The sequence below is a fragment of the Nomascus leucogenys genome, chromosome X, assembly GCF_006542625.1.
Source record: "Nomascus leucogenys isolate Asia chromosome X, Asia_NLE_v1, whole genome shotgun sequence".
Taxonomy (NCBI): domain Eukaryota; kingdom Metazoa; phylum Chordata; class Mammalia; order Primates; family Hylobatidae; genus Nomascus; species Nomascus leucogenys.
In genome coordinates this window covers 53,667,508-53,683,966 of record NC_044406.1, presented here as the reverse complement: position 1 = coordinate 53,683,966, position 16,459 = coordinate 53,667,508, and the positions used below count along the sequence as shown (strand labels likewise).

The 16,459-nt window shown below is 37.3% G+C and overlaps 1 protein-coding gene across 1 annotated transcript in view; it reads left to right on the top strand.

Annotated features, from left to right (window-relative positions):
• LOC100605123 (cytochrome b-245 heavy chain) overlaps positions 1–16,231 on the top strand; it is a 33,505-nt gene extending 17,274 nt beyond the window's left edge. The window contains exons 7-13 of the mRNA XM_003270985.4: positions 1,759–1,888; positions 4,054–4,146; positions 6,640–6,893; positions 7,769–7,931; positions 9,147–9,293; positions 12,331–12,455; positions 13,557–16,231. Coding sequence (XP_003271033.1) covers positions 1,759–1,888; positions 4,054–4,146; positions 6,640–6,893; positions 7,769–7,931; positions 9,147–9,293; positions 12,331–12,455; positions 13,557–13,683 — 1,039 coding nt within the window. The 3' untranslated portion in view covers positions 13,684–16,231. The remainder of the gene's footprint in view (positions 1–1,758; positions 1,889–4,053; positions 4,147–6,639; positions 6,894–7,768; positions 7,932–9,146; positions 9,294–12,330; positions 12,456–13,556) is intronic.
• The last annotated feature ends 228 nt before the right edge of the window (positions 16,232–16,459 follow it).

The following is a 16,459-nucleotide window of genomic DNA, read 5'->3' as shown; positions in this document are numbered from 1 at the left end:
GACTGTGACCCCTGATAAACTCTTTGTAAGCACGGAGAAATCAATGTAGACCAAGAATTTGTTGACTCTCTTAAAGCACTCAAGTATCTTTAAATGGGACTTAGTCATAATCCAGTGTTTCAGGTAATCCTAGAGAAGAGAAATAATTTCTTCCCCTCTCCAATTTAGTAATTCCACCACTTTCTGTTTGTATAGTTTCGCAGATATTCATCTTCCTTTCAAGCAGACAGAGGAGATATGTTTATCTCCTTTTCCACTTGAAGAGAATCTGCTCTTTACACTGGTTAGGTGATTTCTCACAGTCTCATGGCTCCATAGCATCTGAATTGGGTTTAAAATGCAGGTTTCTGGACTCCTGGTCCTGGCATTGAGACGAGAAGGAGAAAATTAGATTATTTTCCTATCATTTACTTCCCATGGGAACCTAGGCATTTTGAACTTTAATAGTTATTTTTTGGACTCTTACTTTGTGTCTGGCATTTTTTATACATCATGCAAATTGCTTATTATAATGAACCTTTAATGAGGTACTATTACATTTGTTTTACAGCTGAAGGAACTGAGGCTCAGAAGAAGTTAAATAATTTGCCTGAGTCCACCAAACTAGTAAGGGGTAGAACTGAGATTTGAACCCAAGTCTGTCTGACACAAAACAGAATTGTTTTCACCAAAACATTCTGCTTTGAGTTACTAAATCATTCTGATTTAGTAAAAATAATACTTGCCTCTCAGGCTTGTCATGAGGATTAACTGAGATAATTTGTGTAAAATGTCTTTCCCCAAGCCTGATTGTATTGAGCACATGATAGGTGCTCAATACAATAATTCTGTTCCCCAAGACCTAAGGATAGAAAGGAGTGGTTAATGAACTTGAATTCAAACATTCTCAGAATACACCAAATGACACAATAAATTTTAGGTCTCCAAAACAAACCTTTACAATGGGTTTTCTGTGTCTTTTCTTCTTATATATTCTGAAGATGCTGTCATTTATGTTCCTTGAAGTCTATTCAACATTGTGCCTTCCTCTCTCTATCACCAATAATTGTCTTATGTTTCAGTAGTTGCTCAGCTAACATTTATTGAATTGAAATGAATGGGCTCTGAGCACTTCAAAGTACACACTATTAGTGTTGATGTCTGTGAGAATGTTATAATCCCTATATAGTTAAGTATCTCAAACTGGTTTCAAAATTTGGTTTGATTTTGATAATTTCTGAACCCACAAATAAGGTACTTCTTGTAAGCTTCAGGGCTACTGTATATGACTGTCTCGGTTGTCTACTATAGTGGGTGCCTGGCCAAGGACAGTAAAGTTAGCCCACACTTTGATGATTGAGTCCTTTGCTTATAGGACTATCTTCATAGGAAGGGTACCTTTTTCTAATTTGCACAAAGGCACTGTAGGGGCCAGCAGTCACTCTCTTAGATTTGCAATTTTCTGCTTTTGTTTTTTTGTAAATGAAAATGACATGTGAGACAGAAGCAGAAATTCTTCCTTAAGAGAATTTGATCCAAGACTTACCTTCTATAATGTTACATGTAAATATCCCTTTGGTAATTGCACATATATTTTTTCTGTTACTGGGTATTATACATTTTCTTTCCTTTCATCTATTCAGAGGGAGCAATAAGCTATCACTTTTAAGTGAAAAGTACAGGACCTACATCAGAGGACTTAAAATATATGCAGAATCTTTTAATAAAAAAATTTAATTTCCTATTATTAAATGATCTGGACTTACATTTTTCTCCCAGACGAATTGTACGTGGGCAGACTGCAGAGAGTTTGTCTGTGCATCATCCAGAAGATTGTGAACAAAAAATCTCAGAATGGGGAAAAATAAAGGAATGCCCAATCCCTCAGTTTGCTGGAAACCCTCCTATGGTATGTACAATTCATTGTTGTTATTACAGTTTCATTACTGACAATCTTTAACCTGTATCTAAGAAACATGTACAGATGTTATACATCTATATAGATGTCCATTACAAATGTCATGGAACAGCTAAAACGTGTGTCTACTTTTCTCTGCTATACTTATTGGATAGAATTTTTTCTTGAAAACTAAGCTTTGCATTGTTCTGTTATTAACATCCTGATACAAAACTTGGAAAAATAGTGTTTTTAAAAATGCTGTTTTGGTTCAAGAAGTTCCATCTCTTTTCTTCATGATGACGCCAGCTAATAATTTTTAGGGGGACACTTGGGATTCCATTTTGAGCTGAGCTGGATAGCTCAAATAAATCACTTATAAGGAGCAAAGGGCCTCTTCAGATATTAGCACATAATACTTTCCATACAGCTTTCAGATTTGAAAAGGAAATTGATGAGGTGGTACATAAGGCTACATTTAGGCATTAGGAGTTTTCTGTTTATGAGGCATAAAGGAGGCTGGACAGCCAGGTTCATACCAACATCCAATGGCATCATGTGGTGGGCAGAAATGTGGCAAGGGTGACCAAGGAAATACATGGTGAAATACTTTCTTCTTCTATTGGAAGCTCTGAAGGGCTCCATTTTGTGTATCCCCATATCACTGCTCCATAGAGTAAGATGTGGGCCTTGTAATCTTCATATCATTCCCCACACTGGCAGACAGTATACTTTGCTGGTTATTGTGCTAGCCATTGGTATAAAACTAGGCAAAAATCAACATTTGTGCAGGGCTTCTGAAGAGGATTTTTTTTCCTTAAGCACAGTATAACATAAAGGCAAATTTTCCATTCCATTTTCTCCTTTCTTTTTTCCTACTCTCTTAGCATAGGAGCACCCTTCCTCTAGACACAGCATACTATCTGAGGACGTAGGATCTTTAAGCATCCTTTCCCATTAATGAAAGCAAACAGACGTATCAGTGAATTGGCTCCACTACATGCAGACATCAATAGAAAGGATAAAAAGGGAACTGTATTGCCAATCCTCTTGTGGGCAGGGGAAGGCACATTTCCTCGATGACAGCTGGAGTCAGAGTACTAGTACCTTAACAGAAACCTACCTCAAAGAGTTTCTAGGTATACTAGCAGCAATATCCAAATCTGGCTCCATTCAGTGGGGCTCCATGGTAGCACTCAGGAAACAGATGGATGATTTGAGACTGTTTTAACTATCTATCCCATTAAAACAAAGGCCAACAACAGAACATTTTTATATTTGGGGCAAATATTCTTCAAGTTTGGCTGAAGGTGGGGAGATTCAGGTGCTCTCAATTTCCAACAGTAAGTTTCCTATAAAAGTAATTTAGTAGAAAGATTATATGTGAGACTATGGGAAGCACTCTTTTATTTTTCCCCCTTTGAATACATTCTGGAAAGTCATCTTTTAGATAATATTGCTGTCTAAAATTCTTTGCTAGTTTAGGTATTAAACTAGAAATCCAACTGGCTGAGTTTCAGGATGGATCTGTTTGGCCTCAATGTTTTTATATGGCCAATAATGCTACAGAGTAATTCCAGTGTTCAGAAACACTGCATGTTCTTGCATGTTCTGACCCAAGAGATACCTAACGAAATCTGAAAAGCTCTAGGTTTGTCTCCATTCAGCAAGTGCATTGCATACTCCCAGAATTTCTCAGAATATTGGAGAAACAGCCAAACTCTTGCATAAAATTTGTCATCTTGCAAATTTGTCACTGTGACTACATAACTAAGAGAAAGCAATCACAATGTTGTGTTAAAAATATTGTGTTGCTGAAATGTTATCCTTTAAAGAAATGTTAATTCTGAAACCAACCTTGCTTTGTTATAGGATTACTGCAACTGTAGTTGCAACACTGAGAGGAAATCCCATTCTTGTGAGCAGTTCCTCTTGGGAAAGTTTTATATTGTCAGTACAGTTCCCCAATGTGACTAAGGAGAATGTTTACTTTTTCTGGCTCAAAATTACCTTAGTTTCAGATATTTTCATCTATTCCATAGTAGAAGAAATTTAATGTCAAATATTTAAGCAAGCCTACAAAGATTAACTTGGCTTCTAAAATTTTTCTCCCTCTGAATATTTTGTTATCTATTACCACTTAATGTATCTCATTTTCATTTTTGCTCTGATTACAGACTTGGAAATGGATAGTGGGTCCCATGTTTCTGTACCTCTGTGAGAGGTTGGTGCGGTTTTGGAGATCTCAACAGAAGGTGGTCATCACCAAGGTATTGATTGGTTTAGTAATTACTAGTGGTCAGTGTCTAACTATATCATGGACAAGTCTTCCCAACCCCTCTATATCATTGATCAGATATTACAGCAGAGAGAAGACCTACAGTTTATTTCAATTTACTTAGCTCAATAATCCAATGTTTGAGCCTTTAACTGGGGAAACTACAAGTTACCATTTTTGATGTTAAAATGAAGCCAAGTTCTTTCTGGGCATAAATCTCCCCCACCCACTGTGTGTGTGTGTGTTTGTGTGTGTGTGTGTGTGTGGAGGGGAAGGCGACAGAGGCGTTATTTGGTTAGTTAAGAGCAGAAAAGAAAAAGAGGTGAGTTCAAAGGGGCATAAATTGAGTCTTAAAATTTTCAGATGCCAAAAGAACCAGAGATCTAAGGGTAGGTCTCATTGAGGCTGAGCTAGTTTTTCAGGTTGTTTTTACCACCTTTTCTGTGCTGTGTATGTAATAATCTAATAGGAAAGTTGAAGTGCCCAAAATTTCAACAAGTTAGTAAATAAGCTGCCTCTCAAATTTGCTCTCCTAATTCGAAGTCTAGAGTGGCTTTTCCTGAACTCTAATCTGTTTCTCATCACAAAATAAATATCCAACTAAATAAATGTAAATGGAACTCCTTGTTATAATTTCAGGAAACACCAGGGAAGTCTATCTTTATCAAATAAAATTTAATTCAATTCAACTCAGTTCAAAAAGTATTTGTCAAAACCCTACTATGGGTTATTTTTGCAAAACACGCAAATTCTTCCTGTCCTCCACCCTATCTTTCCTCATTTGCTGTCTATGGTGGGTCATAGTAAAGTTAGTTCAGCTGGCTTTGGAAGTCTTGAAATATAGGAAACCACAACAGTTCTCCTTTTGTGATATTTATGTTGCATTATAAGAACAATCCCACAGATCAGCAAAAACAGTTGCTGCAAAATTTCCCTTACTAGACTAGAGATGACTGAATCAGACAAGTATTTTTCTTAAACATACTTTTAAGGAAAACTTGTTTTCCTTTGAAGAAAATAGATACTTGTTTTCTTCTCATATAAATAAATATGAGAAACAAGATGTTATCCCAAAGTATTCCAATGAGAATGCTGTCCACTTACTTAGTTACATCTCATTTGTGCCTATGATAGCAAAATTGTAATATGGTAAAAATTGTTTCCATGACACAAAATTGCAACACGGTAAATAATTTTCAACATAATTTTAATTTTCTGTTTTCAAAATGAAGCTTTACCACTTCTTATTTCAGAACAGAAGGGAAGTTGGTTATAGTTTTTATCACGTAAGATGCATTTAAATCACAAGTTCTGGAAACGTTTGACATTTTTTTAAAAAAGAATTTTTCATTCTTCCACAACTCCCTGTTCGAGAAAAGCCCGGCAATATTGGTTAACGTTAGGAAGCTGCTATTTTATTTCTATTGATTTTTCTTTCCTTTGATGCCCCTTGGTTTGTCTGTAGTTATACATATAAGGTTCTTCCAGAAGTCTTAGGAATCATCAAAGAAACAGTATATTACTTTCTGTATTGCTCTTCACTGTGTTCTATTTTGTTTTTTAATTATTCACTCAGTAGTTGATGGACATTTGGATTGTTTCCCGGTTTTTGCTATTATGAATAAAGCTGTTATAAATGTGTGTACGTAGACAGATGAGGATGGCAATGGGCGGGTAGAAAAGATGGTGTACTCCCCAGGTAGGGAGAAATGTAGAAATAACGCATGGAATCAGGCAGATTCAAGGTATGATTCAGGACAAAGATAGACCAACTTAGTTAGTCTTGTTTTGGGGAATGTTGCTACATAGCTAGTCAATGGGATCTCCTTCTTCTGGCCAGCTATTAGGTTGGTGCAAAAGTTATTGCGGTTTTTGCCATTTAAAAATATGGCAAAAATCGCAATAACTTTTGCACCAACCTAATACTAAGGCCCTCTCTCATCCTCTTGGGGGATAGGAAGGCTGAGCAGGAAACATCACTTTTTGTAAATTTTTTAGCACTTTTTTTGACTTCTGAGAGGAAAAAAAAATCACAATAGGCTGATTTCTTATGTCGGATTCCCTGGTAAAGACTGAGAAATAACTGCATGCAGGTTTCTAAGGAATTCATTAAGAGATAAACCTGGAAAGGAAGTAAGAAAGGCAGGAATGGGGAGAGAGAAAAGTTGACCCTCTTTCTAGTTGCAACTGTGGCCTCAGCTGATACTACAGGGTGTGCGAGAATTGAGATGGCCCCTTAGGAGTTAACCTAAATTAAGGAAAAAGGGACTAGGCCTTAGTATCCCTTAATCAGCCCATCATTAGTAATGGGCTACAACTGAGGGCAATTCCCTGTGACAGACACATCTGCTGGAGGAACTGCTGTGTTTTCCCTAAAGCAGAGATCTAGGTGGGCCAATTTAGCTCACTTTCTTATCCATATGGACACTAAAAAGGCAAGTATTTAGGAAAAATGTCATTTCCAGACATATGTTTTATTCTATAGGTGGTCACTCACCCTTTCAAAACCATCGAGCTACAGATGAAGAAGAAGGGGTTCAAAATGGAAGTGGGACAATACATTTTTGTCAAGTGCCCAAAGGTGTCCAAGCTGGAGTGGCACCCTTTCACACTGACATCCGCCCCTGAGGAAGACTTCTTTAGTATCCATATCCGCATCGTTGGGGACTGGACAGAGGGGCTGTTCAATGCTTGTGGCTGTGATAAGCAGAAGTTTCAAGATGCATGGAAACTACCTAAGTGAGTAAGAAGTACATATTACCAACGTATATGAGTTCAGGAAAAATGGCACTAAATAGCTCCTCTTCCTCCATGTTTTACTAAGTCTCCAAGAAAACACACAGGTTCTAAGAATATAGGTAGCTATTTCTGTGGTCTCTGTTTCATATGTGTAGTGTGTTTATGCATATTTTCATAAATCTTTTGTGAAATATGAAACCTTTGAATCAAATATTAGAAATAAATACTTCCAAATTCCTTTAAATATGTAAGGGTCAAGGCCAAGTTATATTAACTTTCCTAACAAATATAATTGTAGTGTATCAAAAATATTCTTAAATTTTCATTGGCATAATTTATTTGAAGTTAAATGCCATGTATTAGCCCCTTTGCCTCCTTTTCCCTGCATGCCTGACGTGCTATCAGGCACTTAATAGATGCTAAAGAAAGGTTTGAGAGTTTGTTGAATAACTCAATGAATAGACAAATGAAAAGTGGAGACATTAAATCTACAAGATGTAATGATGCAGCAAATTCTCACTTCAGTGTGCAGCGTATGCAAGAATTTCAAGAGTGGGATGTCCTGGCAAGACATAGGGTGTGTGTGGAGGGGGCGTTGTTGTGTGTGAAGAGGGGTGGGGAGATAAAAAAAAAAAACAAAAACTTGTTCTGAGTTACCAAATGTTTTTGGTTAGCCAAATATTTCTCTTACTTCCAAACCCAACGTTGGCACTAAGTTTGGTTACTTGAAAGCTATTTCACAGAAGGAAGCACCCAATAGATACGTTATTCCAATTTGAATTAACATGTTGCACATCCCCAATAATTATGGGTGTCCCATCTCACTCTGAAGAGCAAGACATCTCTGTAACTATCTCCTCCCCATTGCCCTTCAGGATAGCGGTTGATGGGCCCTTTGGCACTGCCAGTGAAGATGTGTTCAGCTATGAGGTGGTGATGTTAGTGGGAGCAGGGATTGGGGTTACACCCTTCGCATCCATCCTCAAGTCAGTCTGGTACAAATATTGCAATAACGCCACGAATCTGAAGCTCAAAAAGGTAAGTCCTTTCATTTATCGGAGGGCCTAGAGCAGTAATCATACTCTGCCATGTGAGGCCTGAGAGTGCTTTCAGGGCTAAGGTTGACAGAGACCATGGGAAGTGAAGAAAAGCTTCTGGTGGTTCCAGAGAGACAGGCTTTTCTTCAAAAGAATATTTGTTAAATCTTATGTGCTTCTAGATAAGTAGGCCTATTAGTGAAGGGAATATATTGTATTTGTATAGTGTTGCTGGAAATTCAAAAGAAAGAAAGTTGGGAAAGTATTCACAGCCCCAACTTAATAACTATAATTTTTGCATATTCTCTTAAATATTTTCCACTTTTACGTATTTTTAGAAAGTTGTAAATATTGAGTATGTATAATTTCATGTCCTGCTTTTAAAAAAACATATTATAGAAAGTGTTTTTCAATGCCTTCACAGGCTTTATAATGACGACTTTAAATGATCCCTTCATGTTCTATTGAGAGGATATTGAATAATTGTTCTTTCATCTTGTGTTAGATATTGAGATTGATTCAATTTCCAGCTGCCCCCCCATTCCACTCACCCAATACTTTTTTTGCAAAGGGAGGAGAGGAGACCTGAAACTCTACTTATGAATATCTCCTCAGGATCAGTTCACAGGGGATTTTTTGGTTACCTATAAATTTGGTTTTATTGTGTAATAAAGGGCATCCTAAATAAACCTCAGGCCATTCTAATAACTGTAAAGATAAACTCTAATAGGGACATTAAGTCTACCTTGACTTTTCATTCTCCCTGTACCTCTTTTCCATGTGGAGGAGATGTGCATAGAACCTTATTTTTCCCCTAGGAACTCATGAATGTCTGGCAGTAGCAGGCAGGGAAGAATTTCTGTGGCAATCCCTGCTAGTCTAGATTCCATGAGGTTTTCTGAGAAGAGGTTCGAAGGAAGCCAGAGATTCTGGGAGAGTGAGAGCAGACTGAGAGAGAAACTTGGTGGGCTAATAGTTTTTTCTTAAGCTATGTATTTCTGAGGCCAAGTTACTTATTTACTGCCCTGCTAGAATGAAGGCCAGAGGAGGTTCATGTAAACTACCCTGTGAAATGTCCAGAGCCTTCTGAAAATCTATGTTTCTAGGCATTCTGAGCATCAGGAAAAAGTTTAGGTGACAGAAAGTGGAATTCCACATGTTAATGCTGATAGGGCCTGCCAAATATAATCTGCTTCATGATCCACCCCATTTTCAGATCTACTTCTACTGGCTGTGCCGGGACACACATGCCTTTGAGTGGTTTGCAGATCTGCTGCAACTGCTGGAGAGCCAGATGCAGGAAAGGAACAATGCCGGCTTCCTCAGCTACAACATCTACCTCACTGGCTGGGATGAGTCTCAGGTAAGGACAAGACTCCAAGGCTCAGGTCCTTCCCATAGTGTACAGGGCTTACGAACTTCCCCTTGGTTATTGGTGTGTCTTGTGTACTATCTTTTCTAAGTATGGTTAGTGGATTTGGTGATCCGGTCCATTCACTCTCATTTAGTATCGCCACATTATATTTAGACTGCTCAGATTAGAATCAAAGCCAAGGAGCCTGTGAGGGAATAAAAGCCATCACTTTGACATTATTAGAGCAATTCTTCCACCAGGCACTCTGAAACCAGGTGATTGAGATGATGCACAGGGTTATTTTGGGGAAAATTTAGCTTTCTGTTTCTCTCTGTCTCTCTCTCTTTCTCTCTTTCTGTCTCTGTGTGTGTGTGTGTGTGTGTGTGTGTGTGTGTGTGTATAAAACAGACGGTCCCCAACTTACAATGGTTCAACTTAGGATTTTTCAACTTTACAATGAAGTGAAAGCAATATGCATTCAGTAGAAACCATACTTCAGTACAAGCCATACTTCAGTACTGTATTCAATAAATTACATGTGGTCTTAAACCTTTTATTATAAATAGGCTTCGTGTTAGATGATTTTGTGCAATTGTAGGCTAATATAAGTGTTCTGAGCACATTTAAGGTAGTCTAAACTATGATGTTTATTAAGTTAGATGTATTAAACCCATTTTAGACTTACGGTATTTTCAATTTGGTGATGGTTTTATCAGGATATAACCCCATTGTAAGCTGAGGAGCATCTGTTTATATAACGTACATAAGCATATAAAGGATTCTGTATATATATATATTTTAATATGTATTTATATATGTATCACATATATATTTACATGTACTATGTATATATGTATTTATAAAATCATTTAATTTATATGTTTTTGTATGTTTTATAATATACTCACTACATTTATAATTATTATGCATATATATTGCCACTTATTATTCTTATGTATCTATTCACATAGATTGTCTAATTTTATCATCTCACTAACCCTGTGAAGTAGCTCCTATTATTATCCACACTTTGCAGATGAAGAAACTCAGATCAGGTTAGGTCATTTTCCTAAGAGCACCCAACAAGTAAGTGACAGAGACAGAATGTGCCAGAGCCTGTCCTCTCAGCATCTTGCAGTAGTTCATGATTATCATTTATAAATAAATTACTATATATCTAATAAAGGTGATATATATGCATGTATGTGTGTGTGTATGTGTATGTGTGTGTACAATGAGAGTGCTCTTTCAAAAATGTTTGGAGACCACTATAATAAAGTAGCCAATAGTTCTCAACTGGGACAATTTTGCTCTGCTCCCCTCCAAGACACACACCAGAGACAGTTGGCAATGTAAATATCCTACAATTAACAAGACAGCCCCCGACAACAAAGAATTATACAGTCCCAAATATCAACAGTGCTGAAATTGACAAACCCTGAAACAAGTTAATGATTCCTGGAGTGGTAACATCTTTGTAAATAAGCAAACATTAATGACTAGGCCTGGAAGCAGCATAAGCTATCACCATGAGTGAGGAGCTAAGGCAAGAGTCTCTGCATATTTCTCTCCAGTGTCTCAGCTGGTGTCTTAGTCCATTTGTGCTGCTATAACAAAATACCCGAGACTGGGTAATTTATAAAGAACAGAAATTTATTTTCTCAAAGTTCTGGAGGCTGGCAAGTCCAAGGATCAAGACACCAACAGGTTTGGTTGTCTAGCAAAGGCTGCATCTTCTGGGTGGGAGAAATACTGTGTTTTCACATGGTGGAAAGAAAAAGGGAAGGCTCGTCAAATACTGTGTGATGACTCTTTTCCAAAGCCCTTAACTCATTCATAACGGATAATCCTTCATGTCTTAATCACCTCTTTAAGGCTCCACTTCTTAATGCTATCACATTGGCAACATCTGAATTTTGGAGAGGATACATTCAAACTGTAGCAATTGGGTATATATAGACATTGACTCCACAACCCTGGGAATCTTCCATGTGCACCCTGTCACTGTGAAGACTGAATTCCCATTTGGGTTTCGACATATTGTTTATCACAGATTCTCCAAGTCTTAAAGGAATCTTGTAGCAAATATAAATTAGGGAAACATAACCATAAGAATTGTTGCTCCATAAAAAGTGGTTTCAAAATGCCACTTCTGCAATTTAAAAACAAAACAAAAATGCTTTGATAAAAATAAAACTCAGGAAAAAAAATCTATAGTATATAAATTGCTTTACTGTTTTGTTATTTTAAAAGCCAGGCACAGGTTTTTTTTAAAATCAGTTATTTATTTGTATTGAAAAAGTAATTATTTTGCTTTGCAAAATAGAATTATTGAATTGGAGTGCCCACCTTTCTTAACCTCCTCTATGCCCATCATCCATCTAGTGAATTTCAAATCTGATTTGCTTTTTAAAAATAAATTTAATTAACCACTTTTATGAAAAATACCTGTTGCTCAAACTGAAGCCTCCTAGAATGGTAGCAGAAAAACAGCATGTGACTATATACACATATGCACGTGCATACACACACACACACACACACTCACTAGCTTTAGGCTTGATTTGATGTCTTATTATGCTACCAAAGTATTGCTGCATTTTAGTCTAAAATTGTTACATCTCTTAGTAATTCTCCCAAAGGAGTGGAAGTATATTAGGGTGAAGACAAAAAGTCAAACACAGAGCAGAGAGAAAAACAGTGAGACACTACTCATCCATCAATGCCTGACTCAAATACTGCGGCCCTAACCCTTCCCCTATTCTTCCACTTCACCTTCCTTCTTTGTTCTCATTAGGACGCGTGTGCCTCTTTCATGACACTCATCATACTCTGTTCAACATATGGGATTATTTATATTTATACTTCGAAGTCTCCCTTTCTAGACTGCAAATTGCTTGAGAGAGATCCAGTTTATTTATCTTTGTTTACCTTTCAGCATCCAGCAGGGTGCCTTGGTTAGAATAGTTTGTGAAGGGTGTAAATACATTGTATGTGCTTTTACAGAATGTCTCTTTTTTTTCTGAATTCATGTCCTTTCCTGTAGGCCAATCACTTTGCTGTGCACCATGATGAGGAGAAAGATGTGATCACAGGCCTGAAACAAAAGACTTTGTATGGACGGCCCAACTGGGATAATGAATTCAAGACAATTGCAAGTCAACACCCTAAGTAAGGAGTCTGTCACTGAGATGTTTTTGAGGCTTGCATCTGCCTAAAGCGGCAGCCCCCATACATATCTAAACTTGTATATTTTAGAAACTCAAATACGTATATTACTATATAAAGGTTGAATTCATGCCCAACAGAAGATTCCATATATCTTCAACTTTAAGAAGGAATCTTTAATTACACCAAATTACCTGGAGATTTATTAAAAACAAATATTTCCAGGTCCCCATCTCAGACTTTCTCAACCTGCCTGTCCCAAGTAGGGCCACAGCTTGGTTCTTTTCTTTAGTCACCTAAATTTCATTAGTGTATCCACTTCTTTTAAAGATTCAATATAATTATACATATTGTTAAGGAGACACTGTCCCCACCCCCACTTTTAGTTATAGCTTCTGGGTCTAAAATCTTAAGTTGACAGATGTCTCAAGGTGCTTTCTGCTCTCACTAAAACTTTAGTCATTATAAAACCTTGAGGGGGATCCCTTGTTTTGCTAGAACATCTAAGAAACTCAAGAGATCACCATACATGTACCCTTCAGACTGTTGTTTTTTGCACTGTAAGGAGCATACAAAGTGCCTGGGGATCTCTTTAAAATGCAGATACCCATTTAGAAGATTTGGGGTAGGGCCAGGTAATCTGCATTTTTTAAAAAGCTGATGCCAAGGCTACTGATCAGAAACCACACTTTGAACAGGGCTTTAGACGCTAAAATTTAGAGAAATGAAGCCACACTGAGTGGTTGGTATAGTTGGCTTGTTCCTAATTTCAAGATGCCAGGGGGCACAGAGCCCTGAAGGAAAGTAGCCCATGGACTCATGAATTCACCACCATTTTCTCTGTGATAGAAGTTTCCAAAAACCTTGGTTGGATTTTATTTTTGCCAGGGAAGTCAACTACCTTTTGAACTATCCAGATGCTCACACAAACAGGCTGAACCACACTCCCTCTGAGTAATATGATCCCTTTGCTATTTGTGGAAAAGACAAAGGAGCAGAGGGGACTCTGCCCTGGGGCCTCAAATTAATGGGAAATTCACCTACCTGCTTTGTAGACATCTCATCCCAAAGCTTGAAATTGTCTTTTTTTTTCTTTCCCAAAAGTACCAGAATAGGAGTTTTCCTCTGTGGACCTGAAGCCTTGGCTGAAACCCTCAGCAAACAAAGCATCTCCAACTCTGAGTCTGGCCCTCGGGGAGTGCATTTCATTTTCAACAAGGAAAACTTCTAACTTGTCTCTTCCATGAGGAAATAAATGTGGGTTGTGCTGCCAAATGCTCAAATAATGCTAATTGATAATATAAATACCCCCTGCTTAAAATGGACAAAAAGAAACTATAATGTAATGGTTTTCCCTTAAAGGAATGTCAAAGATTGTTTGATAGTGGTAAGTTACATTTATATGGAGCTCTATGGTTTTGAGAGCACTTTTACAAACATTATTTCATTTTTTTCCTCTCAGTAATGTCAGTGGAAGTTAGGGAAAAGATTCTTGGACTCAATTTTAGAATCAAAAGGGAAAGGATCAAAAGGTTCAGTAACTTCCCTAAGATTATGAAGCTGTGACCAGATCTATGCCATCTTACTCCAGGTTTGATACTCTTTCCACAATACTGAGCTGCCTCAGAATCCTCAAAAATCAGTTTTTATATTCCTCAAAAGAAGAAGGAAACCAAGGAGTAGCTATATATTTCTATTTTGTGTCATTTTTGCCATCATTATTATCATATTGAAGGAAATTTTCCAGATCATTAGGACATAATACGTGTTGAGAGTGTCTCAACACTTAGTAGTGACAGTATTGACATCTGAGCATACTCCAGTTTACTAATACAGCAGGGTAACTGGGCCAGATATTCTTTCTACAAAAGAATATTCGATTGATTGGAGTTAATGTAATACTTATCATTTACCACTGTGCTTGGCAGAGAGCGGATACTCAAGTAAGTTTTGTTAAATGAATGAATGAACTTAGAACCACACAATGCCAAGATAGAATTAATTTAAAGCCTTAAACAAAATTTATCTAAAGAAATAACTTCTATTACTCTTATAGACCAAAGGAATCTGATTCTCCCTAGGGTCAAGAACAGGCTAAGGTTACTAACCAATAGGATAGCCTGAAGGGTTCTGCACATTCTTATTTGAAGCATGAGAAAAGAGGGCTGGAGGTGGAAAATTAACCTCCTGCCATGACTCTGGCTCATCTAGTCTTGCTCTTTGTGCTATAAAATAAATGCAGACTAATTTCCTGCCCAAAGTGGTCTTCTCCAGCTAGCCCTTATGAATATTGAACTTAAGAATTGTGACAAACATGTATCTGATATCGTTATTTGTTTTAAATAACACCCACCCCTTCTTTTCTGTAAATACACACACAAAATGGATCGCATCTGTGTGAGTAATGGTTTATTTGTATTATATCATCATCATCATCCTAAAATTAACAACCCAGAAACAAAAATCTCTATACAGAGATCAAATTCACACTCAATAGTATGTTCTGAATGTATGTTCAAGAGAGAGTCTCTAAATCACTGTTAGTGTGGCCAAGAGCAGGGTTTTCTTTTTTTTCTTAGAACTGCTCCTATTTCTGTGAACTAAAACCAGTTTTATTTGCCCCACCCCTTGGAGCCACAGATATTTAGAACTCTTCAACTTTAGTAATGAGGAAGAAAGAGAAAGAGCTGGGGGAAGGGCAGAAGACTGGTTTAGAAGGAAAAGGAAATAAGAAGAAAAGAGAATGGGAGAGTGAGAGAAAATAAAAAAGGCAAAAGGGAGAGAGAGGGGAAGGGGGTCTCATATTGGTCATTCCCTGCCCCAGATTTCTTAAACTTTTATATGTATAGAATATAATTGAAGGAGGTATACACATATGTTGTTTTGATTATCTATGGTATTGAATCTTTTAAAATCTGTTCACAAATTTTGATGCCGAGGGGGATTATTCAGGGGACTAGGATGAACTAAATAAGAACTCAGTTGTTCTTTGTCATACTACTGTTCCTTTGGTCTCCCAGAATCCTCAGGGCACTGAGAGTAGGTCTGACAAATAAGGCCTGCTGTGCGAATATAGCCTTTCTGAAATGTACCAGGGTGGTTTCTGCTTAGAGACACTTAGGTCCAGCCTGTTCACACTGCACCTCAGGTATCAATTCATCTATTCAACAGATATTTATTATGTTATTACTATGACTCAGGCTCTGTTTATTGTTTCAATTCTTTAGACCAAAGTATGAACTGGAGAGGGTACCTCAGTTATAAGGAGTCTGAGAATATTGGCCCTTTCTAACCTATGTGCATAATTAAAACCAGCTTCATTTGTTGCTCTGAGAATGTTTCTCCAAGGTTTTCTATCTTCAAAACCAACTAAGTTACGAAAGTAGAGAGATCTGCCCTGTGTTATCCAGTTATGAGATAAAAAATGAATATAGGAGTGCTTGTCATTATAAAAGCTTCCTTCTTTATTCTTCTCTCAAGCCACCAGCTGCCAGCCACCAGCAGCCAGCTGCCAGCCTAGCTTTTTTTTTTTTTTTTTTTTTTTTTTTTAGCGCTTAGTATTTAGCATTTATTAACAGGTACTGTAAGAATGATGAAGCATTGTTTTTAATCTTAAGACTATGAAGGCTTTTCTTATTTCTTCTGCTTTTGCAATTGTGTTTGTGAAATTTGAATACTTGCAGGCTTTGTATGTGAATAATTCTAGGGGGGGACCTGGGAGATAATTCCTACGGGGAATTCTTAAAACTGTGCTCAATTATTAAAATGAATGAGCTTTCTTTGTGTCTATGTTACTGATCTTTGTATTAAAGGGTAAATTCAGCTAGTAACAATTTTCTCTACCCCGGTGGGGTTGAGACATTCTGTGTTTCTGTGTATGACATGCCAAACACTTCATGGTTTATGGATTGGGAAGTGAAAGCTGAAGACTAAGTTCTGTGCTGAATACTGTTGATCCTTACAGCACTAATGTAAGGGACAGGGAGGGCAACTTAATGTCATAGACA